Raw genomic sequence first — 26,109 nt, forward strand, 5'->3', positions numbered from 1 at the left:
GGTTAATAAACTCATGTTTCTGGCTGGGTAGCAAAAGCAATGCAAAATTATGGCAGGTGGGCAATTATTTGGGCCAGCCATCTACATAAAGAGTTTTGGTGAGCTGCTGCAGGCCGGGTTAGCACCCCCCGCACCCCAACACAACAGCTCACCAAAACTCCCTAAGCAGCCCCATCCCATCTGCCTAACCATGCACCCTGCCAGCATGGTCCTGGCTAATCTCCATGGAGACCCCAGGATCGCAGGGTGGTGACAGTGCAAAGCCACAATCCACTCTCTGCAAGCCCCTGTCTGCAGAACTCGCACTCATCGCAGGGGCATGCGGGCAGTGGATCACGACTCTGCTCCACACTTGGCCAGGATAGGGCCAGGGCTGGGATCCAGGGGAGTGGCATCCAGGAGCAGGACAAGTGGGGCCAGGGATCACAGGGTCCCCCCACCCCCATGCTGTCACCACTGTATGACCCCATAAACTAGATAAAATCCCTTGGAGGGCCACATCCAGCCCATGGCTGTATTTTGCCCAACCTTGAATTATGGCATAGCAGCCCCTTTGGCTAAGTATGTGCACACAATCTATAGGATGGCTGAACTCCCAGGAATTAGAAATGCTGAGAATGAAGAACTTGTTGCAGCCTTCTCCATAGGGCCATACCACTTCTCACTCTGACACTGCCAATAACTCTTGTCAGTGAAAGCGCCTGATAAAAAAGGCAGCTGAGTGAAGAGCCAATTATTTTTCCCTGTATTTGAATTGTTGCCAGGCAGCACACACAGTGAATTTTTTTTTAAAGTGTTGTCAGAGATTGCTTCTGGAGAGTTTGTCAAATATGACCTTAATTTGGAAAGGTTGCTCTTACATAGTCATTCCTCCAGTTATAAAGTATATGTAATTATGAGAATTGGTTCTGAAAGCTATATACCACTACAAAAAAAAACCAAGTCATTTATTTCTGACTAACTGATTTGCAGAACAGACCTTAAAACATCATTCAGTTAGATCAGATTAATAATTTTCCATTCCTCACATATGCCAAGTTGCTTTTAAGCACAGTCATTTCAAACCTCAAGACTTGGAGCCAGGAACCGCACTTACCTATAGCAGCTTCAGATGAACCAATTTTAAAATATAACAGAATTTCAGCAGAGACAAGCAAGAGAGTATTTACAGTACGTAAGGTTTTGAACCATCGAAAATTATTTTTGTTCATGTTTTGGAAAGTTAATGTCTAATAATAGTTCCCTCCAGCTACAATTTTAACATCTAACCTTAAGTTCTGGTGTGAGAACGAATGAACGAACTTTACTCCGCACAAGAAAAGCCACCACACTTAAGAACTGACAATAGCATGTGGCTAGAATTACCTTTAGGTGGAAACAAGCTAAAAAACCACAAGCAGAGAGTAACTCCATGTGGATCGATGTCAAAATGGCAGGAGATTTGAAGTAGATTCTCTAGGGTCTGTCCAATGCCATATAACATTTTTCTTCATGATTAGGATAACAGGATAGAGAGCTTCCTGGACCATGTACGCAGAGACAAAAGGGAGGTGTCAAATTTACAAAAATCTTGCAAAGCCCACAGGAATGGTAGAGGAGCAAGGAATTCAGGGGCACAGCCTGCTGCCAAAATATGGGTCATGAAGCCTCACTCACAACTGGTGTGAGCAGCACAGGGCAAGCAGCCACTCTGGTTATCCCAGCAACTACACTCACCTTGCCACCACTATTGCATCTAGATCTGACCCAATGGGTATGGCAAGTTTGATACCCCTTCTTCAGAGGATAGGAGTAGAATTCTAAAAGATCGTAATAGACTTTCAAATGAGGCGAGAGACAACAAAATGAAATTCAACAAGGACAGTTAAGGTGCTACACCGGGAGGGGGGCAGCAAGAGAAAGAGAAAGGGAGATGATCTGCTAAGCAACAGCATTGCAGAGCAGGATCTGGGGGTTCTGGTGGGTCACAGATTCATAGGCTGCGTCCAGACGAGTGCGGACATTTGGTTCCTCAGGGACAAGCAGCTGCATCATGAGATCTCCGTGAATTTTCAAAGTTCGACTGTCAACTTTAAATGCTAACAAAACTATTTAAGCTGTGAAATATGAGTTATGATTTTCCCTTCACACAAATGGTTTTACATGGTAGCATAATCAAGAAAACAGGATCCAAATGATTTAACTACATATTAATAGTTTACTCAAAAGCTTTTCCTTCAAGCTTCTGATTCTATAACATTCCTATTGTATCTGTAGAAGTGTTTTAGCATATCTCCTATAGGACAAAGTATATTTCACTTCTTTAAACAACAATTTTATCCCAGCTGTCTTACCTGTGGATTATCCATGTACCATACCAGACTGTCCTCTGTTGTGTCCAGTATGAAGTACCTCCGTAGAAACTTCCCACTATTTTCATTTTCTTCGATGTCTAGGAAACCACAAATGCGATTCTGACGATCCACATAAGGCATTTCTGACCCTGAACATTACACTGCGGAACAAAAATAACGATCAATCAAGAAGTTTGCTTTTACGGATTTGAAGACTGTTCTGTGTCTACACATCTTGAATGCAGCCTCTACTAGCCGAATTTTCAGTTAAAAAAATTTTTTTTTTAAATTCCATGCAGCAACAAGTCAAAGTGAGCGCAAGTATTTTTCCCCACCATAGGAGTAAACTTTTACATTCGTCTTTGAAACAAGAGTTATTTTGTCCCTTAAGTTTTTGTGTGCCACGAGAAAACAATGGCATACATGTTATATACATGCAGAACTGTAAGGCTGCTAAGCTTTCAGAAAAATCAGCAAAAAATAATCAGACTCTCTTTCACATAAGCATAACCAGGTTCAGATGTTAGATTTACATTTCTTCCTTTTAATGATTGATTTTTTGTGGTTAAGAACAGATCTGTCAGCAGTCCTGCTGTCTGACACTGCTTTTCATGCTCTGCCTTAGCAGAGGAAACTCAGCCGAGAGGCTCTTGCACAACCTTTTATATGACTTCTGTTGCAAAGTGAACATCAAGCTCGACCACAACAAAATCTGAACTCTCTTTTGCCCATGCTGGTTGCTAAGTAGGTGGATAAGAGCAAAACTCCATATATAGCAGCAAGCAGTTGCACACCCCACTCTACAGAACCAACTAAAATCTTTGCATTGATCTGTGATGCCACCGTTCACGTCTTAGACATCAGCTCTGAACCTCTGTACTGCTGATCACTTATTTCCATTATGCCTTCTCCATCTTTGACTGTTCCAGCTTGTACAGGCCACTACACGATCTGCTTGCTTTTACCTTCATAAGCTAGGAAAATCACAGGCTCTTGAGTACCAGGTTCAAGTCTCCATCCTGAGGGACTAGTAGGCTACAATCCAACAAAACCCAATATTTAAAGCACGTGTATTGAAGCTGCTCTGATGTCAATCTTTACTAAAGCAGGTCAGAAACCATTTGTGTGATGCTTCTGTACTCTGTTAGAATACATCTGAAAGTGCCTGTTCCAATTAACTTCTCAAGTGCACAATTCAGTTCAGGCACGTGATGCTACTTTGCACCATGAGAGTTTTCAACATCCTCTACTAAGTAGAACAGTGACATTTTCTTTTAAAGTTTATTCAAATACGACTGTCTCCCTTCCCCAACTGCTTCTTTCCTTGCCCAAAATAAATAATTTTCCATAATTTTATCATCTTTTAGGATACTCTATATGCTTATGTTTCATGGCGTGATATGAAATATTTACATGTCACGTTTCTGAATTGTTTACTACTACTAGTCCCTGTATGTCTGGGGTGGGCAATAATTTCAGGCGGAGGGCAACTTACTGAGTTTTGACAAGCTGCCAAGGGCCACATGGGTAGCCCCGCCCTTGACAAGTGCCCTGCCCCCGGTCACCATCTTGGGACCAGGAATCCCGCCCCCTAACCCCTGACCTCGGCCACCACAAGCCCCTCCCCTTGCCCCCAGAAATACTCCTTTCAGCAAGGGGTTTTGCCATCTCAGAACCAGAAAAATACTAAATTATATTAAAAAAAGTGAACATCTAAAACATTCATTAATTTGATTTCAAAAAATATTTTGCCCTGGTTTACCTGTGTTAGTGTAGTGTACACTGAGGTGATTGCACAATAGCTTAAAATGAATCTTACACTTGTATATTGTGGGGGGATGGATATAGGTTTGTTCAGGGCTGTGGGTGTGTGGGAGGAAAGAGCATGTGGGTGTGTGGGGTTTGTGGGAGGCTGTGTGGGGGGAGGGTAGCAGGGATCCATGTATATGGTGGGGTGTGCACATGGGACACCCTACAAACACACACGTAGCCCCTGCCCATGGGCGCGCACACGCACGCAGCCCCTGCCCCCACACACACACGCACCCCATGCCCCCCCACACACACACGCACACACACACACGCAGCCCCTGGCCCCCCCCACACACGCACACGCAGCCCCTGCCCCCCCCCACACACAAACACACGCAGCCCCTGCCCCCACACACACACGCAGCCCCTGCCCCCACACACACACGCACGCACACACAGCCCCTGCCCCCACACACGCACGCAGCCCCTGCCCCCCCACACACGCACGCAGCCCCTGCCCCCCCACACACGCACGCAGCCGCACACACGCAGCCCCTGCCCACACACGCACACACGCAGCCCCTGCCCACACACACAGCCCCTGCCCACACACACGCACGCAGCCCCTGCCCACGCACACGCACGCAGCCCCTGCCCACGCACACGCACGCAGCCCCTGCCCCTGCCCACGCACGCAGCCCCTGCCCACGCACGCAGCCCCTGCCCACGCACGCACCCCCTGCCCACGCACACACACCCCCTGCCCACGCACACACACCCCCTGCCCACGCACACACACCCCCTGCCCACGCACACACACCCCCTGCCCACACACACACACATGCACGCAGCCCCTGCCCCCCCACACCCACACGCAGCCCCTGCCCCCCCACACCCACACGCAGCCCCTGCCCCCCCACACCCACGCAAGCCCACGCAGCCCCTGCCCCACCACACCGCCCCAGCCCCTGCCCCCCCCACACCCATGCACATACCTCCTGCCCCTGCCTGCGCGCACACCCCCATAATGGCACTGACCCGTGCTTCATTGTTGGACCATGCAGCCAAGAGCCATGTGGTGCTGGAGCAGGGCAGGAACAGGAAGCAGGGAAATAGCTGGGAGAGAGCAGGGCTGGGTTCCTGCCTCCTTCTGCTGACCCCCCCCCCCTCCGGGTCCTACTGCCCCTGGCTCCTGTCGTCTTTTATCTGCTCCTGGCTGCCTGTCAATATTTCCTACATTTTTTAGGGGTCCCACAGGCCAAATAGAATGGCCTGGCAGGCCCTATTTTGCCTGCCCCTGCTTTATGTCTCAAAGTCCTGGGGATCACCAGGTTAGTTTAATGTTTGCCCAACATTTTTATTCACTTTGAGAAAACAATAATTAAATCATTTTGATAATCACAATCCCAATAGGGAGGGGAGGGGCAAGGCAAAAATTATGTACCAGCAATACTTAACCTTCATTAATTGTCTCTATCTTCCTTATGTTTCTCATAAGTCTTTAGCTGACAAAAACTTGGAACAATCTGAGACATAATGGTAATTGGCTGCTTTATAAAGGACAACATTGCTGGCAGTGAAACATTTCTTAATAAGTTAAATTGCAAAGTTGCGGCATGGTAGGTGCTTCTTTCTTGGTGAGAGCTTGGAATATTTCCAATGTAGCCCCAGGAACACTCCAAGGAGTTTAAACTCAATCTAGTAAGCAGGCTGCCTTTCCCCCAAAAAGTAAATTATTTTCTGCCTTTTAAAAAAGTAACTGGCAATGTTGCAAAAATTTTGAAAACCTCAAGTTACATCTTCAAGCAAACACTAGAATTTCCCAAGAAAACGTAATTGTTTGAAATGTATACACTCATGTACATGTGATGGAGAGAAAGAGTGATATATTACAGGCAATATGACTAGTAGTAGACCAGATGTATAATTCTTTAGACACTATTACTTAATAACTACTATTAACAGTATATATAAATTCTTACCCAATAGAAACATCTTCCCATTCCAAAGATATCTGTAATTAATGCCAGAATCAAGGGTTAATTATGCCTCTAATTTGGCAACACTCAGTACCAGAGCTATTCTCATTCAAATAAAGCAGCAGCAAGGTTTATGGGTACTCTCCTAAATTGTACCATTGATGCCCTCTAAGAAGTCACAGGCCACCTGTGGATACAATTACAGCTTAACTGTTTGACACAACTAGAGAGAGAGCAAGCAAATGTAATGACTATAAAAAAAGTCAAATATTGCTGGCTGGTTTCCTGTTTAAGCAGGTTGAAGCTGCATTCTCTGCACACTGAAGAAAGTGAAACAAGGAAAACTAGTCATTTTTGTTCTCAGCAAGATATAAAATGACATTTAAGAGCTACTGTATAAAGCAGCTGAGTATTCAGAAGGTGTTCTTTTTAAAAGAACAAATTCAAAATGAAATGGAAAAGTGCTTTTTCAAGATTTTAAATGGATTTTTCCCCAGAAGTTCCTTAACCTTAAAGCAACATAAAGAAAACCAAACATGTAAACATACGATCACAATCAAGAAACTAGAAAGGATTTCATTTAAAAACAACAAACAAACAAACAACACAACTACACAGAAGTCAAGTTTTTAAACAGTAACGGGATGTTTTACCTAAAAATCTGTCTCTAAAGCAAGCCAAGTATAGGAACAGTTCAAATCTGTGCAGAAGTTTTATATAAATTTGGCAGTGAATGTATTAAATAAGACAAAGATATTTAATAATGAGTAGATTTCTAGCTTTGAAATGTCACCATCTAGTTACTGGCTTGCAAAACTGAATTACAACTGTTCTTCAGCTTTTTCAATCACAGACAGAGGAATTAGCTTAAAACATTTTTCTTCAGTTTTATTTCAAAGTTAAGAACTGTGTTAATAATCTACACCACAACTGACACTTTCTAAAGAAATCCAAAGAACATAGAAGTGCTCTTAAGCTTAGGTTAATAAACTGAAAAGTACACAAGCTTAAATTTGATTTGAATCCGGGGCGGGGGGAGGGACCATGATGGGAGACCTATTCAATTTAAAAACACCTCTACAATATCATGCTAGAGAAACAACCAATTGTAGGTTTTGCTGAAATAAATTTCGATTAATTCTGTTCTATATGCTCTATTCTACTTGTTCAAGTAAATTCTACTATTAATTCAAGGTGGCATTAAACAGAGGTTGTTACCATCAGTGTAAGTTTAGTTAACTAACGTGAAATGATTTAGTGGCTTCATTTCAGTTGCTAGAGCCAAATGACAACACCACAAAACCCTCACTCTTGCAGTCCTACAAAGAGATGCAACAGATACTCAGCTACCATATTACCGCAATGGGGATTCTTTCAAGACTGCTGGACATGAAAGTGCAGCAACTCCTATATGACTTCCACAGCCTTGGAACCAAGCTTCCAACACAACAATCCTTCAGCTGCTGTGCTAAGGAAATGTAAAAATGCTGTTACAGAAAATGCCTATTATTTTTCACTGGTATAACAATATATAATAAATTTGCTAATGTGCAACAGATTTAACACAAGGCCTTATATATATCTATAAGCCTGTACTGCAGTCACTTAAGTAATTCTGAATCTCAGCCTTTGTGATTAAAGACCCCAATCCAGCAAAATGCTTTAATTTTGGGCTTAATTAAGAATAAATATTCCAAATTTAATTTTTTTACTGGAGCATACCAAATCCCTAGAGTAGAATATTAACTTCTTCACATACCTTTAAATCCCATGCAATTAATCTAAGAAGTAAAAATAAGTCTGAGAAGTCATATTCCCTTCCAGTATCTCCCATTACAACAAACAACATCTATTAAGTCTAGCATTACTAACATGAACCCAAAGTTTGACAGAAAACGTAGGAGATGGGAAAAGATGCCTTAAGCCTTATAACAGACTGGTCGGGTAACATTCTTCATATCTGTTTATATGGCAGAGGGCTGTCCCAGAGCACGCCCCTTTGCGGCAAAGCATTCCCTCAGTCCTTGTAACTGTGTCAGATCAAAGTGTTTAGAACAAAATCCTTTTTTATGAGGTTTTATTTACTAAATATTTTCCAAAATGCAAGCCCTTACACCCAATGCATCCCCTCACACCCAACCCTTCTCCTTTATTAAGGAGACCCATAGCTACACCGTCCTAGGACCCTGCTATAATCCAAACTGGCTTCCCCTCCTTACTTCAGGAGTCTCAACAACCTCTTGGCGGTGCCTACCTGCCAGCTAATCCTGGCAAGCTGCAGACCTTAACGAGCTCTTCCCATTTGATCCTTTTCATCTAGGTCCTTCCCCTTTGGGCTTGGCAAAGCACAGACAGATGGTGAACCGTCTTCCTTCTAGTGAGTCTCATTAGGAAAAAAAGAGAGAGACTGCATCCTGCTTGCTCCCTTTCCAAAAATTCAACATTAGGCAGGGAGTTGGGAGCTCTGGTCTAACCTAGACTACCAGGCTGCAGGTACTGAGCCCATAAAGAAAAAAAATAAAATGTCTTCTCCACAAACACAATTAGCCCCAAGATACACTGGCTATCTTTCCAGTATGTTTCTCCTATTCCCATACCAGGAGTGACCAAACTGGCACATATGCCACAAGTGGCCCAGGCAGCCTGCAAGGCATGAAGCAGACCAAGGAGGAGGCGGGCAGTACAGTGGAAGATGGAGCAGGAACCAAAGCAAAGCAGCACATTGAGCAGGGAGTACAAGGAAGGGAGCAGAAAGAAAAGCAACCAACTCAGCAGAGCAAGTGACAGGGAGAAGGTACAGAGCTAATTTGTGGCACACCAGCCTAAAAACACTGGTCCCCTTGCAGCCCTATGCCCTCTTGCACACCAGAATTCCTGAATGCTTTAGGAGCCAAGCTATGAAACAGGGGTTGGTTGGCCCTCTAGGCCGTGCATAGACAAAACAAGGGGCGGGTGTGCATGACACTTTAGAGTGGGCTAAGTGCTTTTGCACTGCTTTAATGGTGTCGGTGTTTGCACGCCTCGGCAGCGTATTGTGCATTAATTCCAGCTGCTGTAGGAAATTCAGCGGGGTAATGCCCCTTAAAATGACTTGGGGTGCAACAAACTAAAATTCCTTTGAGGAGTTCTAGTTTACTGCCCCTACAGCCGTGGAGCGAAGCACTGGGCTCCGTGCAGCTCTGTGGCTCTGCAGGAAGCCCTGCAGCCGCCTGGGAAGGCAGGCTCCGCCCAAGAAAAGTGGTGAGCCTGATTTCCCCGCCCGGAGCCTGCCTGCCTGAGCTGCATAGGAGCCCAGTGCTTCCCTCCACGGCTGTGGTGCCCCCCGGGACTGCCGGAGTCAGGTGCAGCCGGGGGGGGCCTGCCGCTCCTGTAGGGGGAAGCACCAGCCCCCCGCAGCACAGGAACCGCTTCGCCTGCCAGCAGCTTGCCCTCCTTTCCCTGCTGCCAGAGAGGCAGGTAAGTCAGCAGCATGTGTGCACGACACAGGGGTTTAATCAGCTCTAAATAGAACAAGTGTTTTTAAAAACCCACCACTTCAATTTAGGACCCTCCTTTTGTCTACATACACCCCCTGGTTTCCATATCCCCCTTGATGGTTTACCATATTTACTTGATTAGAGGATGAGGTATTTCCCCCCTCATTTAAACATTGGGGGGAAGCCCCATACCTTACAATCAAACATGAGGCAGCGGGCAGGGTGGGGGGAAAAGCAATACAGGTTTGCAGCTCGAGTTAGAGCCCGAATTGGAAACACAGCTGCCACTTACCCCACCCTGCCTCCAAACCCTACTACTAGGGTGGAATAGGGGAAGGGGAAATTGAGGCAACCTGAGGCTTCGGTGGGGCAGGAACAGGCACAATGAGGGGTGGGAGAGGACAGGCAGAAGGGGAAAAGCTTCCTGTTTCACTGCTTGCCCAATTACTACCCCCCCACCTTCCCTACTACATGACCCCTATACTACCTCCCTGACTCTCTGTCCCCTACCACCTACCTTATTACTACCCCCCTTATCACCTCTCCCCACCACCACCTGCAGTTGCGGGGGGATGAATTTTATATGATCCTCCAATACAGGTTTCCCTCGCTTTATGCTGTACGTGCTTTCCTGGAAAACAGCACATAACCTGAATTTGCATAAAAGGAACCTACTTTACAATGTCACAAATAGGGATACGTCCCAAGACCTCAACTGTACTGACCCCCAGACCCATTTCTACCACTTTTACAAGATAATTTTGGTACTCGCCAACAGCAGACAGTACACACAAGAACAGGGCACTATCATAGTGGGGATGGCAACTACAGAAACACATGTTGCAAACAACGAGCGAGGAACACAGATCCACACAGGAGACTATATTTTGGTGCACGTCACTCCCACACTGCACTGCACAAAGCAGCTGACTGCAGGCTTCCACCACACCAATGACATAAAAGTGAATTTACCTTGTATATAGCAATTTTTGTTATAAAAAGGGTCATCGCATACTAGTGAATACGCACATACAGAACCCGCATAAAGTGAGGGAAACCTGTAATTAGATCCCATACATGAAAAATTATAATAAATGTATAACTCTTTTGTGTGTAATTATTGGGGGGTCATCTTACACTCAGGGTTGTCTTGTAGTCGAGTAAATACAGTATATCAGGGGCGAAGATAAGGTCAAAACCGCAACAAGTTGTGACCTTTGGTTTACAAAGGGGTTTGTTATTTATGTATTCATGTGCACAAAAGAACCTACACCTTTCCTGACCCATTACAGAATACAAACTACCATATTAATTCCTGTATTAAGTCTCAACTCCTGTTCTTTTGTTTTTTTGTTTCAAATCGGGCTGTTTCTGTCCAATCTCCAACACTTCCCATAAAAGACTGCTAAAAAACACAGGCATGAGATACCGTCTCATAACAATTTCATAAAATGGCTTGTCATTTGCCAGCTAAGACTGCAATCCTGCACCTAAAACAATGGGGCACAGACTTCTAAACTTACACGAGGTCCATTAAAAGTCAATGGAACTCTATATGGGAGCAAGGATCAGTTCATGCAGTTCTCAGTACAAGATCAGAACATAAATTATTGCTAAACTACCACTGTTAATGTAAGTGCGCTCAAGTAGCTCTCCAACATGCTAAGGTTACCATTCTTTGCCATCGCCAGCAAACTTTTGGTTTTATTTTACCTTCTCTATATTTGTTCCCTCAAATCTTTCTTTATTCATGTGTAATTTAATGTACTATTTTCTATTCTTGTTATTTGTGTCAGGCTATTATTACTTCCACTTCCTGCAGTACTTTAATATGCCAGCATTTAAACCCTAGATGTAACATAACTCTCCAAAAGACCTTTTCTTAAGAAATAGCCAAGAGTACAAGAAGAGAAATGGCTAGTAGGTAAGTACTGTATAAGACAGGGGCAAGCAAAATATGGCCCACGGGCCAGATCCAGCCTGCCAGACATCATTTGACCTGTGGGTGCCCCCCAACTAACTGTACCCTGCCTAGCCCATATGCCTCGCTCCCATCTTTGTGGGCGGAAGGGCCCGGCCAAATCAGCATGCAGCTTCCGGGTGAGGCTGCTGCTGCAGATGCCAGAGGACCTGCTCAGCTTCTCCAGTGTCCCAGTCACTCCAGGCACCAGGTAGGGAAGTGGCGGGGCAAAAGCATGGAGCTAGGGTTGGCGGCAGTGCAGAGCTTGGATGGGGGAATGTGGGTACCCCTACACACTCCCCCACAACGGCACACAACCCCTGCCACCAGTGGCGGCAGCAGCAGGTCACAGGTGCTTGGGTGCTCGTACCCAACGCAGGCACTGCCGCCCAGAGGTGCACAGCTCCAGCCAGCGCTGCACATGGTGACAAGGAGAGCAGCCCAGCTGGACAACCTCTATCGGGCATGGCTCCACGCGGCATATGTGCAGCTCCTGGCACTTGTGCACCACTGGGGAAAGCCCTGCGCAATGGAGCCGGCTGCTGTGTAGGTCATGGGACACCACCAGGAAGCAACAGGCAGGGGTCCCCTCCACTTCTGGCGGAGTCCAGGACCTGCACAGCAGGGAGTGGCAAAAGCAGCTGGCTCCATTACGCAGGATTTCCCTGGTGGCTTGCAAATGCCAGGAACCTCACATGTTCCGCATGGAGCCCCACGCAATAGAGGTAGGCCAGCAAGGTTGCACTCCTTGCTGCCACATGCAGCACCAGCTGCAACTGCATGCCGCCAGGCAGCAGCACCTGCATGGGACATGAGCACCCCAAACGCCCACTGCTGCCAATGGTGGGGGCTGTGCACCATGGGGGGCACCCACACCCCTCCTAACTCTCTACACCAACAACCTGCCCCAACAATCCCCCACAACATAGCCTACTGCCCTCTCTACACAGCCACACTCGCTCACAACTGCCCCCCACATACACACACCCCACCCCCAACCACACTCCACACACACAATATACAAGAGGAAAACTTTATTTTTGAGTTGTTATGCAATTACTTCTATATACAGTACACAAACAAATCATGACAAAAATACTTTTTGTAATAAAATTAAAACGTGTTGTAGTAGGTGTTTGACTTTTAGGATACGATTTGGACTTTTTCTGGTTCCAAGATGGCAACCCTCCCCTCTGAACAGAATTATTTGCAGGGGCAAGGGGAGGGGCTTCCAGTGGCAAAGTTCAGGGGTTGGGGTGGGACTTCTGGTCCCAAGATGGCAACCAGGGGGCAGGGCACTTGTCGGCTACAAGGATAGCCCGGCCCCTTGACAACAGCTCAGCAAAACTCATTAAGCAGCCCTCCAGCAGAAATAAATGCCTGCCCTTGGTATAAGATGTCCTGGAATATTAAAAGGATCGTATTTTAAAACCTCAACTTCATGCATCCAATACTCCATATCAACCATATTCAGTAAGAGGTGTTGAATTGAATATCCTCATTAAAAAAGTGTCCATAAATCCAGTTATCCTTGAGAAACTGGATGTTACTTACTGCAGAAATAAAGAAGTCTCATGAATTTCTGCCTTTAAAAGCCATGATTAGGAACTTGAAAATGTAATACATCAAAGCACACAAGTCCTCTACTAGACACTGAAGGATCAGAGAGAAGAAAGGAAGATATTCTGCTTCTTAACTTCTGACTATATGCACTGACAGTTTTGAATACAACGTGCTAAGCCCTCCAACTAGAAGAGCTGAGAGCACTGGATATATGCAACTATTCCAGCTCATACGCTGCACCAAATACCTCCCTAGCTACTGTTAGAGTTTCTCCCACTTCTACTCATACAGGCCACTTGGACTCCAAGGCCACATCCACATGTGCATGGACATTTGGTTCCCTGGGGACAGCTAGCAGCAGCTCACCTTGTGCCACTGCAAGTTGTCCCTGGGGAATGCCTGTGCCACGTGCCCCCTGGTGTTACTCCGGTTGGGGTAAGGGAGGCTGGGGCCGGCACTGGGCTGGCCCTACCAGCCTTACCTAGCGGCCTCCTGGGACTGCAGTAGCAGCGATCCTGCTACACACAGTGTGGCCAGCAGCTGGAACATGGCTCCCAGCCAGCCAGGCTCCAGTTTTGAGTGGTACACGCTACCCCCACATGTGCCACTCCACTTTCTTTTCCTGTAGGGTTTTGTTTTTTGACCCCTGGATATGCAGGGGCCAAAAAAACAAACAACCCCCACACTGCTCCCTTGCAGCACAGAGAACAACTGAACATGCAGTAAGTGGCACCACAGACATGTCTCCAGCACCACATACAGCACAGCTGCATTTGTCTGGACGTAGCCCAAATGGTCAGTACCAAGAGAATTTTTTCCAGTACAAACAATAAAAAGTCAACACATTTCTATGAGAGAAGAGGCTCCCCGCTTCCTCCTCCATTCTGGCTGCTGCCACAATCACTGCTGCCTGCCTGGGTGGGCATCTGGACCCACCATGTGCTCTGGGTCAGAACCTGCACAGCAGGTACAGGCACAACAGCAGGTAGAGGGGTCAGGCCACTTGACTCTACCTCCTGTTCCCCTACCACTATTTCCCAACTGCAGCAGCGTTGGGGAGGGACAAAGGACAAATTTAAGACAATCCTCCAATAATTTGATTCTATGCATGGAAAATTCTAATAAATGTATCATTTTTTCCAGGTAAAGAATCTAATTATGAGGCAGAGAGAAGGTCATCTTTAATTCAGAGTTGTCTCAGGTATGAATAAATATGATATATAAATATAAGAACCCAGGCCTCCAAGAACAGAAAAAGTTCAGTGCCACTAGCATTACTTGCTCGAATCGTACTTTAACCCTAATTCTTTGACAAGAATGCTGAGAGGGTGAAGCACCTCCAGTAATAATGTTAAGCACCTGTTTTTGCTTCAAATCAGCTCACAGTACAGAAACAGTACTTCCTGTACTGATGAATTAAATCCTTATGGGGAGAGGGAAAGAGGGCTCTAAACTGAAATTATTCTATCCCTCCTATGCTTCCCAAATATATCTGACCTGCCTATACTTCCTGGCAGAAGTTTTCTGAAGGATACTAAAGAGAGCATTTTCTTTCCTTTTCAATAAGCTCCAAAGAGTCAAACAGTTCCTACTTCTCCTATACAACACTGATTTTCCAAGCCTTGCAGAATTCAATGTTATCTTTAGGATTCATGTATAATTAGTCTATTGCAATACAAGATAAGGTATACCACCACCAATAATGTGAACTGCACCAATTTATGTGCATCTTCATTCAGCATAAACTGTGCAAGGACTTTGCTTTGTGATCTCAGTTTGTGACAAACAGAAGGTAGATTAAAATTTCTTAGGAGTGATACTAGCTGGGAAAAAGGGTGCATTCAGAGGACTAGCACACGTTTGATTAAACACTACTATTAGACTCTCTAAGTTCCTGAAGCCTTTATGATCTTACCAATGACTCTGGATATTCAGTTTGCAAGAATATTCCATGTATTCCTTACAGGTGCCAATTTTGTCACTGCACATGCATTTAATCAGTTTCAGATTAGATTATTATAATTTTATCTAGACCTAGATAGGAATTCCAGAAAGAAACTACAGCTGGCACATAAAGGAATAGTTCCCATCATAAGTGAGATGCTTCTTAAGCTATTTTGGTTTTTCATGTAATATTTTGTGTTTTTACTGCTAATGTACAATTCCCTTATTGAAACAGGCAGGTGCTAGCTCAAAATTTACCTCTCATTCAGTAACTAACCAACAGCATTTATGAATATCTGGTTCACTTAAGAAAATTCAGTCCTATTCATCTGTATTTAGAGAAAAATTCTTTACAATAGGAAGCCAAACCCATCAGATTTTCCCTTCATATTAATTTAGAATACCTGGTCTACTCACCTCTTTATCATTGCCTTGACTCTTTGAAAAACACAAACAACAATGCCTCATCCACGAAGGCAGAGGCCAACAGCTAACCTAAGCAGAAGAATAATTTGGCTAGCCCATATAAGAAACACTAAATGTAAATTAAGTCACAGACACAAATGCAGCTCCCCAGACTAACTCATGGCGCTTTACAGAAAGTGTCACGAGCTAGACCGAACCTCCTGACCCAACAGATGTTTGTTGTCACATTGGGAATTGACCTCCACTTTGGAGCCAATTCTGGGAGACAGGCTGCATCTCATTTCCCCTAGCTCCACCTCTACCCTCTCCCAGTCCCGTTGTCTCTAAGGATGGGAGGGGGAGAAGGCAGGGGAGGGAGGTCTGGTCTAGAATTTCTCCAGCCTATGCGGGAGTGTGGAGAGTGGATTGGAGCCCCCCTACTTTGGGGGGCTCCAATCCACCCACCCCACCCTCCAGTGCTGGCTGGGCAACTCCCAAAACAAGCTCCCTCTGCTCCCTTCCTCCCCTCCCATTCTGAAAACATCACTGGGAACAGTGCTGAGGTGCATCAGCTGAGCCCTACACCTGGTGCACACAGACAAGTTAATGAAGGCGCTCTGCTTTGGAGAACATTCATCTGAACCCTCATGTAATGAGGATTCAGAATATCACAGGATCAGGCCCTTTTAAAGTGCAAAGAGGGATATTTGGAAGATAAAATAAGGGAGAACAGAAAAGAAGAGTAGAAATATGTGCCAGGGTATTTTGAAAGCTTCTAAAGTTCTATAGTTAGAACAGAGTTTGGAAGTTGTATTATTAATCAGTGTTGGAGAGAAGCTAACAAGAACATAAACTAATGTCTCAGAAGTCAAGAGTTTATAACAGGGAACAAATGAAATTAGTGACAATAAAGAGGAAGAAATAAAATGGAAGGAAGGATAAGGAACAAACGGGATGAAGCAAGCAAGCACAGATTTAAAATTAATGGGGAAAAAATGAAATATATTAATTTTAAAATTAAAGTTTTGTAAATTAAAAAGATTATACTAAAATTCATGCTTCCTAACAGTTGTAATGCCTCTAGCGGTAACATTCTAATTTTTAAATTTTAGAGAAGTGCTAGATGCAAAATCCAAGATACTGAAGAACTAAGGCACTGATATTATAAATACTTAAACAACTATATCACTTAATTCATTGATGTCAATGGGACTATTAACATGCTTAACGTTAAGTACACGCATATGCATATTTAAGTGCATGCCTCTATGACTGAAAAAGGCTATGCATTTATCCAAACTTGACGTAAGCTATGCCTGTTAAGCACATGGCATTGACCATACTGGTGTATTAGTAGCTTCTGAAAATAAAACTTCATGTCATAAGCACCCAACCCAGCCAAGCTAAGCTCCAATGGTCTAGTCTGACACCAACACCAGGGATAACCAATTTGCAGCACATGAGCCACAAGCTGTGCTGAGAAGCTGCCTGTGCCACCTGTCAGACAGGGAGGGTACAGGCAGCGCAGTCGCAGACAGGGCAGGGAGCAGAAAGCAGAGCAGCAGATGACACAGGGAAAGAAGACTGAAGTGGAATTCAAGAGCCGGGGGGGAAGAAAGTGGGGTAGGGCTAATGTGTGGTATGCCTGCCAAAAAGGTTGGTCAAGCCAAGTTAGCCTTTTCCTAGGACATATCTTAACCCACCTCTAGTTTCAAATATGAGCTTTAATTTCTACCCAGGAGAACTTTTACAGTCTTTTCTCCACTGCCTGATGAAGGGTGTTTGTGCCTGAAGGCTTGCAATTAAAGAATTTTTTTTTGCCAAAATCTTGTTGGCCTAATAAAAGATCTCATCTCTACTATGAGTCCTGCCTTTAATACAGATGAGACACAAATTAATTTAAGAACGCTCCAGCTGGGACAGAACCTCAGCTGTTCCAACAGAACATGGGTCTCCTCCAAGCTCTGGCTGCCTTGTCAAATCATGTTGCTATCACCTCAGATACCCTCAAATACCAAAGCACTGAGAAACAAACAGAACCTGCATTAATACAGCTTTAAGTCTTGGGTGAGTAATAAACAGGACTGGCTCCCTCATGTTATTTGGATCAGTCCACACTTAATTAGCATATGCCAGTCCCTTTTTAACATGCTGGAGAAAAGGTATCCCACTTCCCTTAAATCAAAACCATATTTTCAAACTACACTCTTGTGAACATGTTTTCAGCTTCACTCTTGTTTTCACCTCCCATAAATTCACAAGTCAATTTCCTTCTCTTAGGTGTCAATGAGAAAAGCAACATTTTGTGTAAAGTAAAAAGACAGAAACACTCAGAAGATAATACATATATTTTGTTTAGTCCAGTGGTGCTCAACCGACAGCCCACAGGCCAGACCTGGCCCCAGCACGGGGGCTCAGCAGCAAACAGCTCCATCTGGCATGTGCCCTTCCCTGGCCTAATCCATGCCACTCTTCCTCTCTCCCAACAATCCCTCCTTCTGACATTGGCAGCCACCCCTCCCATCTTTCTCTCTCCTACCAGATGGGAGTGGTGGCCCGCAGTGCAGACAGTCACCCAGCCCACCACTCTAAAACGCTGAGCTCCCCTAGACTAGTCTGATACCGCACTGATTAGATAAATACATAGTCTATTACAAGGTGTAAACAGACTATGACGGCAAAGTGATCCGTGTTTAAATTGAATTAGCTTGAAAAAGTCCTAAAAGAACAAGTAGGGTAAATTTTTTTGGTCCTATTCAAAGGAGACCTCACAGGCCAATAAGTAGAAGCATTGTTTAACAAACATAACAGCTCATACATGTCCCTATTACAATCTGGGATGGTGCTACAAAATGCAGTATTGAAAGGCAAAGGTTAGATTTACACTGGATAAAAAAAAAAAAAAAAAATTAATGTATCAATTGGAAGCAGAGAGAAAATTCAGTTTACTGTAAATCTCATAGAACTGCTAAGCAATGCACCCAACTATCCTTAAAACTATACTTTAAATCATCATTGTTCATTCCTAGAACAAATATGACAAGTAACAGTTTAGCATATAATGCTGGAACATTTTGTCACTTATCTGAAATCTTAAGACAAGTTACTATCACATTTTCTTGAAGACTTAAGCATACAGTGTGGGTATTTGAAACCTATCCTACATAGGCATGGCCAGCCCAGGCCAATGATTCTCAAACTTTTTAGACTCAAGCCACCTCACAAAAAAAATGCCAGCTTTCAAATCTTCATTTGTTTTTTGACTACATAAGAATTGCTGTATTATTTTAGCTGGCGTACTGCATCCAGTTTTGGGCTGCACAATTCAAAAAGGATGTGGAGAAGCTTGAGAGAGTCCAGAGAACAGCCATGCGCATGATCAGAGGTCAGGAAAACAGACCTTACAATGACAGGCTGAGAGCTATGGGGCTCTTTAGCCTAGAAAAGCGCAGGCCCAGGGGTGATCTGATGGCCACCTACAAGTTTACCAGGGGTGACCCACCAGTATCTGGGGGAATATTTGTTCACCAGAGCGCCCCAAGGGATGACGAGGTTGAACCGTTATAAACTACAGCAAGACCGTTTCAGGCTGGACATAAGGAAGAACTTCTTTACTGTCCGTCTGAGACCCCAAGGTCTGGAATAGCCTGCCACTGGAGGTGGTTCAAGCACCTACACTGAACTTCTTCAAGAAAAAAATTGGGTGCTTATCTTGCTGGGATCCTATGACCCCAACTGACTTCCTGCCCTTTGGGCAGGGGGCTGGACTCGATGATCTTCCGAGGTCCCTTCCAGCCCTAACGTCTATGAAATCTGTTAAATCTATTTTCCTGATGCAAAGAGTTGAGAAAGACCACAGCAGGAGATGCAGAAGTTCATTACTACTGTGCAGTAGTTTTGTGTAGCACAAAGCCTGATGCGATGCTACTGCTCAGTAGTAACGAGCTACTGCACAGTCAGCATCACCTAAAAGCTGTTCAGCAAACCGTTAACTTCTGTTTCTGCACAGTCAGCGTCTCATGTAGACATGGCCACATGTTCCTATTTGAAATCTCTGGGTTAATCTTGTGAATCAGGTTTGCATACTGAACAGTACTAACATTGTGTGGCACCCTACAGCACCCTTGAAAGGATCTCAAGGCACCCCAGGCCACCTCTGGTTGAGAATCAGTGGCTTGGCAGCAAAGTATGTGTATATTTGGTAATCAAATGCAACTTAAATTTCAGTTCAGTCAAAAGAATGAATTATTGATTCTCAAAGTGATTTGTAAAGTCCCTAGACCATGCTTTTAGTGCATGTTAAAAGCAATACTTCTTTACATTCACATAGCACTATTTTTGAACGAGTCCAAAATATTTTAGATGCTTTATTACTTCAGCTACCTGAAAAATTTAGACTATTCCCCACGTACTCAGAAGTGGATGTGAACATTTCTAAAAGATTACATATACACCCCATCACTTTTTTTTAGAAGAGAATGGCAATTCTACTACAGAGGATCAAAAAGTTGACATTTGGTGCTTTCTTTTTCCCTATCGTTTGAATCTTCATTCAACTCTTTCCCGATCACCACCACCCTCCCTCCAGCTCTTGTGCTTTTCCCCGCTCCGCTGTCCCACCAACTGTAACGGCACCTGTGCAGTGTCCCTTACCTCTCAGTCTGTATGGCCTGCAGCTCCCTCTCACAATTCAGTGTGCTTATATTGCTCCCATCACCATTTGATCATCTCAAAATTGATGAATTAATCATCAGTGCTCTGCCATATTCTCCCAGTTCCAGACTAGCAAATGAAATCACTGAATCACCTTTGTTCTCCATGTAAACTCTCAAACTATTCCAGTTTTTTTTTCAATCAAGTTTACTTCCACCCTGAAAACTGCTTAAATCGTTAAACACCATAAATGAACACCTGGCTGGGAATTCCCATGTCAAATAACATCTTTTAAAAAGGGCCGCATTATACAGCTTAAATCCATACTCTCTCCATGACTAGAGAACACCTACATGTTCAAGGTGCTTCTGCAACTCCCTTGAGGAAGAAAACAGTGCTTAGTGTTAAGACAATGAACCAAATTTCCTTACTTTAAAAGTAATAAAGGTCCTGTTGCTTTACCTTGCACTAACAGGAAGGTCTAACTTGTAAAATAGAGCAGTATATCAGTTACTATTTAAACATTTACAGAAACAGGTAGTTTTCACCATATATCAAGAGTTTCTTAAGTCTATAAAATATTTTTTTTAAGTTCTTCAAGGCCCTAATTTTAGAGATCTGTCTAAAACTCAGAAAAATTGTTTGAAGTATCCCCTTTCCTATTCCTCTTGTAGCAGTTCTTTCCAAAACAAACAAAAAAAGGGCATCACTTATAAAAACTAATTTGATGAAGAAACATACAGAAATGTTTACTCAGCACTTCAGTTTACATATGAAATAAACTTTTAAAGTTTACAATTATAACATGAACATTTTAGAATTCTACAGCTGTCACTAGGAATCTGATATATTTTAAAACTAAATTCTGCCAATTTTGAAAGGAATGATACCCACATCTATTTCCAGAGATGCTATGTCAGAAATTAATGCAACAAAAAAGCCCACATATGCACATTAAAGTACAGAATACTGTTAGCATCCTTGGAACCAAATAACTACATTTTAACTATTTACTCCATTTTGTACAATAATCATATCTTAACTGGGACACATCTGAACTACTATATCCATGGCACTAAAGAGCCTGAATTATGCTGTGTATTCTCATGCATCTGTAAAATATCTAAGTACAAGTAATTATTTGGCTCCAAATCTGCTGAAACCTTTTTTTTTTTTAATATTATGCTAATTATTCATCATACAAACAGTTTTACAGAAAAGACACACTGTCTTGTATCACAAGCCACTATTAAAGTCAAACACTGACAATCAGAGCATTATTTTGACAGACTGTTGGAATCAGAAAGAGTACACACTTCCACAGGCTCAGAAGTCTCCCTGTTTGAAAAGTTTCCTTGTTTTAAGATTTACTGACCTTTCGAAAAGCTCCTACTTTGTTTTATTTTGAAGAAATTGTGTTTACTATTTCATACATTATAAGTTTTGCAAACCAAGGCTCCAACAACATGCAATAATGCTTTAGAGATATCCATGGAATGTTTAGAATATATACATTTAGGTGTCAAATTTCAATATGCCTCTACTACTGGTTATTGCCAAACTTCACATATGTAATAACCTTCTGCATGTTTAGGCAATGTCCTAAATTTGCATGAATCTTTGTTATATGAGCAATCTATAAAAACCTGCCCTGTCCCCGTCCCCCCCCCCCCCCCCTTTATTATTCTGGTTGATATAGGCTTTCCTTTTGAACTAAGGGAAACCATAGCCTTTACCCTTTACTTGAGCATTTCCCACATAATTTTCCATCTTCTTTTCAATCTCTATTTCTCCAATTAATTGTTAAGCCTGGCAGTTAAAAAGAAAAACAAACAAACAAAAACACTCCCTATCAAACTTTCCCCCCCCATGGCTTGATAGGGACATCAAAACTTTCCTTTTATTACACAAAGAAAAACCTACAATAAAGCTTATTTGTCATCCAAAATGCCTTTATTTGATAAAGCAGCAATTTTTTCCCCATGTTAAACATTTTTATCTATGGCATCAGATATACTTGTTAATCCACTGCTACATACCCACCTACATACCATTAGGTCTTATTAATTTGTAACTTCCCCTTCTTCACAGAATTTATGCTGATAATTGTGAACTGGAGATAACACCACAACTGCAACAGAATAAAATCCTAATTTATAACAGGAAACAACGTTTTAATAGTACAATTATTCTTCACAAATGATGTCACCGAGTAAAAAATTTCCTTATTCAAACATCCCTATGCTTGCAAAACAATACAGCAATCTTCAACAACTGCAAGTGAATTACAAGTGGTCCATAAACAGTTTTGCTTAATCCCACACAACCTCCTAATGCCAGGTCAACCGTTAGTTCAATACTGATAGACATGGTATAGTAACTGCACAAAGTGAAGACTCAGTGCATGATCTCAATCTGTTTCTCAGAGGACTCTTCCCCCAAGCAAATTGCTCACACACCTAGATGCTGCTAAGAAGTATATACCTTTTTTTGGTTGTTAGTCACTGTCCATTTTTAAACTAGTATTGGTACAGTGATATAACACTGGAGGAGTTTAAGAAAAAGTTTATATTTTCCAATTTTAGGACTCTGACAAGCATTTCACATACTTGTATATTCCAAGTCAGTTTTTTCATGGTACATGAATCTCTCTCAACAGGGGAGCAAGATGTTTCCAAAAACTGGAAATGGTTTGGTTGCAGAGCCATAAGAATTGGCACACATACACAGAAGCAGGTGGAATGAGCACCTACAGCTATTTTGAAGTCCGTTCTTTTAAAATAACTAGATTTTAGGAATATTTCCTTAGAATTTGCCCTGTGTGACAGACTCATAAGAACAGTGGTAGAGTTGAAAGAAAAATCCCTAAACCTTGTTTAACATTTTCTCTAGAGACAGTTAAAAACATTTCAAAACAATGGAGCAGGGGTAGGGGATGTTATGAAGTAGGGAAAATCAACTGAGAAACACAGTAATAAGCTTTCAACTCGTAACTGCTGTAGAATATCTTAGGTGTTGTGTGGTAGTTTAAGAAAAGCACCTAAGACCAATTTTATCTTTAGTCCTACAATGATTTGAAGCTTTGTGCTTCATCACGGTAAAGCACAGCTTAAGCCTATAAAAGGGAAGGAGATAAATCCAGCAGTTTCATGTTTTGTGACTTAATGGTACAAACATATTCCTGTCACCTGTGTGGCCAAATCTGTATGTACAAATCTGACTGTTTTCTAACATAACATACTTCATTATGAGGAGAACGAGAGAAAGAACAGAAATGTCTCTCTCCAATTAAAAAGACGTTTAAGGTGAGCTCTGTCAATCTATAGAAAAATATAACAACTGGACACATAAATTGTTACCATTACACATGTATGGTCCTGTAGGTCTTCATATGCAACAGAACTATTGCAACTTTGACACCATTTTATTTAAAATGAAAGATACAGCATCTGAGTTGTAACTTTTATTGCTACAGACCATGGGGACTAACAGATGAGGTGGGTTCTGGAGCAGCACATTCCCCTCCCATTTTAAATCGGTTAAAAAAAGTTATATCTATCTACCGTCTGATAAATTAAAAATTATTCTAAGGCAAGCAAAGGCTATTGGAAATGGCTACATTTTCATAAAGGACTCACACCTGTAAAGCTCTAAACCAGAGGTTCCCAACCCCCCGGGCTACGGCCCGGTACTGGGGTGCAAAGGGTTGGCTGCCGGACCGAAAGTCCAGAAGTCTTAGGACTGGCACACTTAGGGCCGGCAGCCAACCCTTTTTTATACGAAGTCCGAGATATACCAAGTATAAAAGAGGATTGGCTGCCAGTCCGCAGTATGCCGGTCACTTTTGGTCTGCAGTATGCTGGTCCGCAGTTGGCCAGTTCCAGTCTGCTGGTCCACTGTCTAAAAAGGTTGGGAACCACTTCTCTAAATAATCAAAAGTTGCCAACATGAGTAGTTCTCCTCTCAAGTGTAGGTTTGGATAAGCAACAGAGTCATCCTCACAATACTGTTGTCAAAACCTAATAAAGCCAGTAACTCCTGAAGCCCCCAGCTCACTTGGAACTGAAAAGCATCTGTTAAATAAATGGCTTTATACTAACCACAACGATTAAGAACAACTTCATGTATAAAACAAGTGACAACCACAGCTTTTCTCTACCACTACCTCGACCTCAGCAGAACCACCCCTTTCAATTCAATCGTAAAACCAGAGACGCCGGGCTGGGAGGGAGCTCCAGACATCTTCTAGCCCAGTGGCTCTCAACCTTTTTTGTACCAGGACCCATTGCTAAACATCGTTAGAAACGTGCCTCCCACCCCCAGGCCTCCAGCGCGTGTGGTGAGGGAGAGGAGTAAGGGCGCGGGGAGCCCCAAGCACCCCTCGCCAGCCTGCAAAGGAAAACCCAGTTCCCCACCTTTTTCACCTTAAAAGTTTTGAGGTTTCAAAGTTTTTTAAAGTTTGTCCACAACCCTTTCATATATTCTTGTAAAGTTTGACTTCTTAAAGTTCACATATATTCTTGTGAAGTTTGACTTCTTAAAGTTTATCCACAACCCTTTCGCATCTTCTTGTAAAGTTTGACTTGCAAAATGTGTCCGCAACCCTTTCATATATTCTTGCGACCCACTTTCGGGTCCCAGCTCACAGGTGGAGAAACACCGTTACGCCCAACCCCCCGCTCCCTCCCTATCCAAACCCTCCCCAACCAACGGGGACCGAGCCCGCCAACCCCGACCTAGCACCCCGGCACAGCTCACGCGGGGGCACCCCTCAGCGCCCCGCTTTTGGGAAGGACCAAGAGATGCGTATGTGCCACTGCCAAGGGCTCGGCGCCTGCGACGTCGAAATGCGATGCACGCCCCAGAGGGGGGACAGTCGGTCTCATAGAAGCGATGGGATTTCCCCCAAGAGCCTGGCCCGCCCACGCCCCAGACCCACATGGCTACAACCTGCCCCCCTCCATTTGGGGAATCTGCCCCCCCGGAGGGCGGTGGGGCCCGCCCGAGGCACGTGCCCGGGAGCAGAGGGGCAGGTGACCCAGGCCAGCCCCGGAGGCCCCCGCGCCGCGGCCCGGTACTCACTGCAGCGCAGCCCGCGCCGGCCCCACCGCCGCCCCCGCGCGCTCGCGGCTCCGGCTCCGGCTCCGGCTCGCTCCTCTGTCGCTTTTTAAAAACAAACTTTATTCGTCTCCCCGGCAGCGACACAAACACTGCAAGCCGTGCGCATGCGCCGCCAGCCCGCAGGCGCCGCGCGCTGAAAGGCTGAGTAGGCCTCGAGTCGCAAGGCACGCTGGGAGCTGTAGTCCGGAGGGAGGGGGGGGGCTGGCGCGGGGCATGCTGGGACTGGTAGTGCTTGGGTGGGGATGAGGCTGTGCAGGGAGCAGTGTGTGCCTTGCCTGCCTTGCCGGGGTTGCAAAGCGCATGGTCCGTAAGAGGTGTGACAGACCAGCATATGGGGGTACATGCGATCTCTTATTAGGCAGCTCAAATAGTTGGGGGGGGGGGGAGAAATATTTACAACTATTTGAGTTGTCTAATAAAAGAGCGGATATACAAAAAATAAACTTGTCAGCCTACGTCCTTCAACTAACGACTTATAGCGGTGGGGCTTTTTGTTTAATTCAGCGCCGTACCTCGACTGCTGGCAGCCCTGGGCGAACTTTTAGTACTTGGAGTTAATGATAATCGTCATTAAAAACTGACCATTTTCAGGCCCCCCTTGGTTTGCCCGTGTGGGTGTCCGGCCCTGATTTAACTGGGAATATTTGAGAGTCTGAAGTCAAGCAGAAGGCAGAGGTAGATCTGCCCCTTACAGACTAACTCAAGCAGGTGGATAGGTATAGAGATAGATACATATGCATATATATAGTACCTGGAGATCCTGTCTCGTGCTCGGAGCGGGCTCCGGCTCCTGAAAGCTGTAGATATCTCTAATTCAGTTAGTCTAAAAGATGCAGATCCACTAGGGTGGCCATTCGTCTGTTTTTATGGAGGACAGTGCAGTTTTCTGGTCCTCTGTCCTCTAGTGATATGAAACTGGATGC

General features: G+C 44.1%; 1 protein-coding gene across 6 annotated transcripts in view; it reads right to left on the reverse strand.

The window, feature by feature from the left end:
* The window catches only part of PLEKHA1 (pleckstrin homology domain containing A1), a 65,071-nt gene extending 39,815 nt beyond the window's left edge, over positions 1-25,256 (reverse strand). For 5 of the 6 annotated variants that reach the window (XM_014594612.3, XM_059730060.1, XM_059730059.1 and 2 more), the window contains exons 1-2: positions 25,148-25,256; positions 2,334-2,494 (exon numbers count right to left, since the gene is read on the reverse strand). In XM_014594612.3, coding sequence (XP_014450098.1) covers positions 2,334-2,474 — 141 coding nt within the window. In that variant the 5' untranslated portion in view covers positions 2,475-2,494; positions 25,148-25,256. Of the gene's footprint in view, positions 1-2,333; positions 2,495-25,147 lie in introns of those variants that run through there. The other variant, XM_059730063.1, reaches the window with a different exon arrangement.
* Positions 25,257-26,109: the final 853 nt, after the last annotated feature.

The sequence above is a fragment of the Alligator mississippiensis genome, chromosome 6 (genome assembly GCF_030867095.1).
Source record: "Alligator mississippiensis isolate rAllMis1 chromosome 6, rAllMis1, whole genome shotgun sequence".
In the NCBI taxonomy this organism is placed as follows: domain Eukaryota; kingdom Metazoa; phylum Chordata; order Crocodylia; family Alligatoridae; genus Alligator; species Alligator mississippiensis.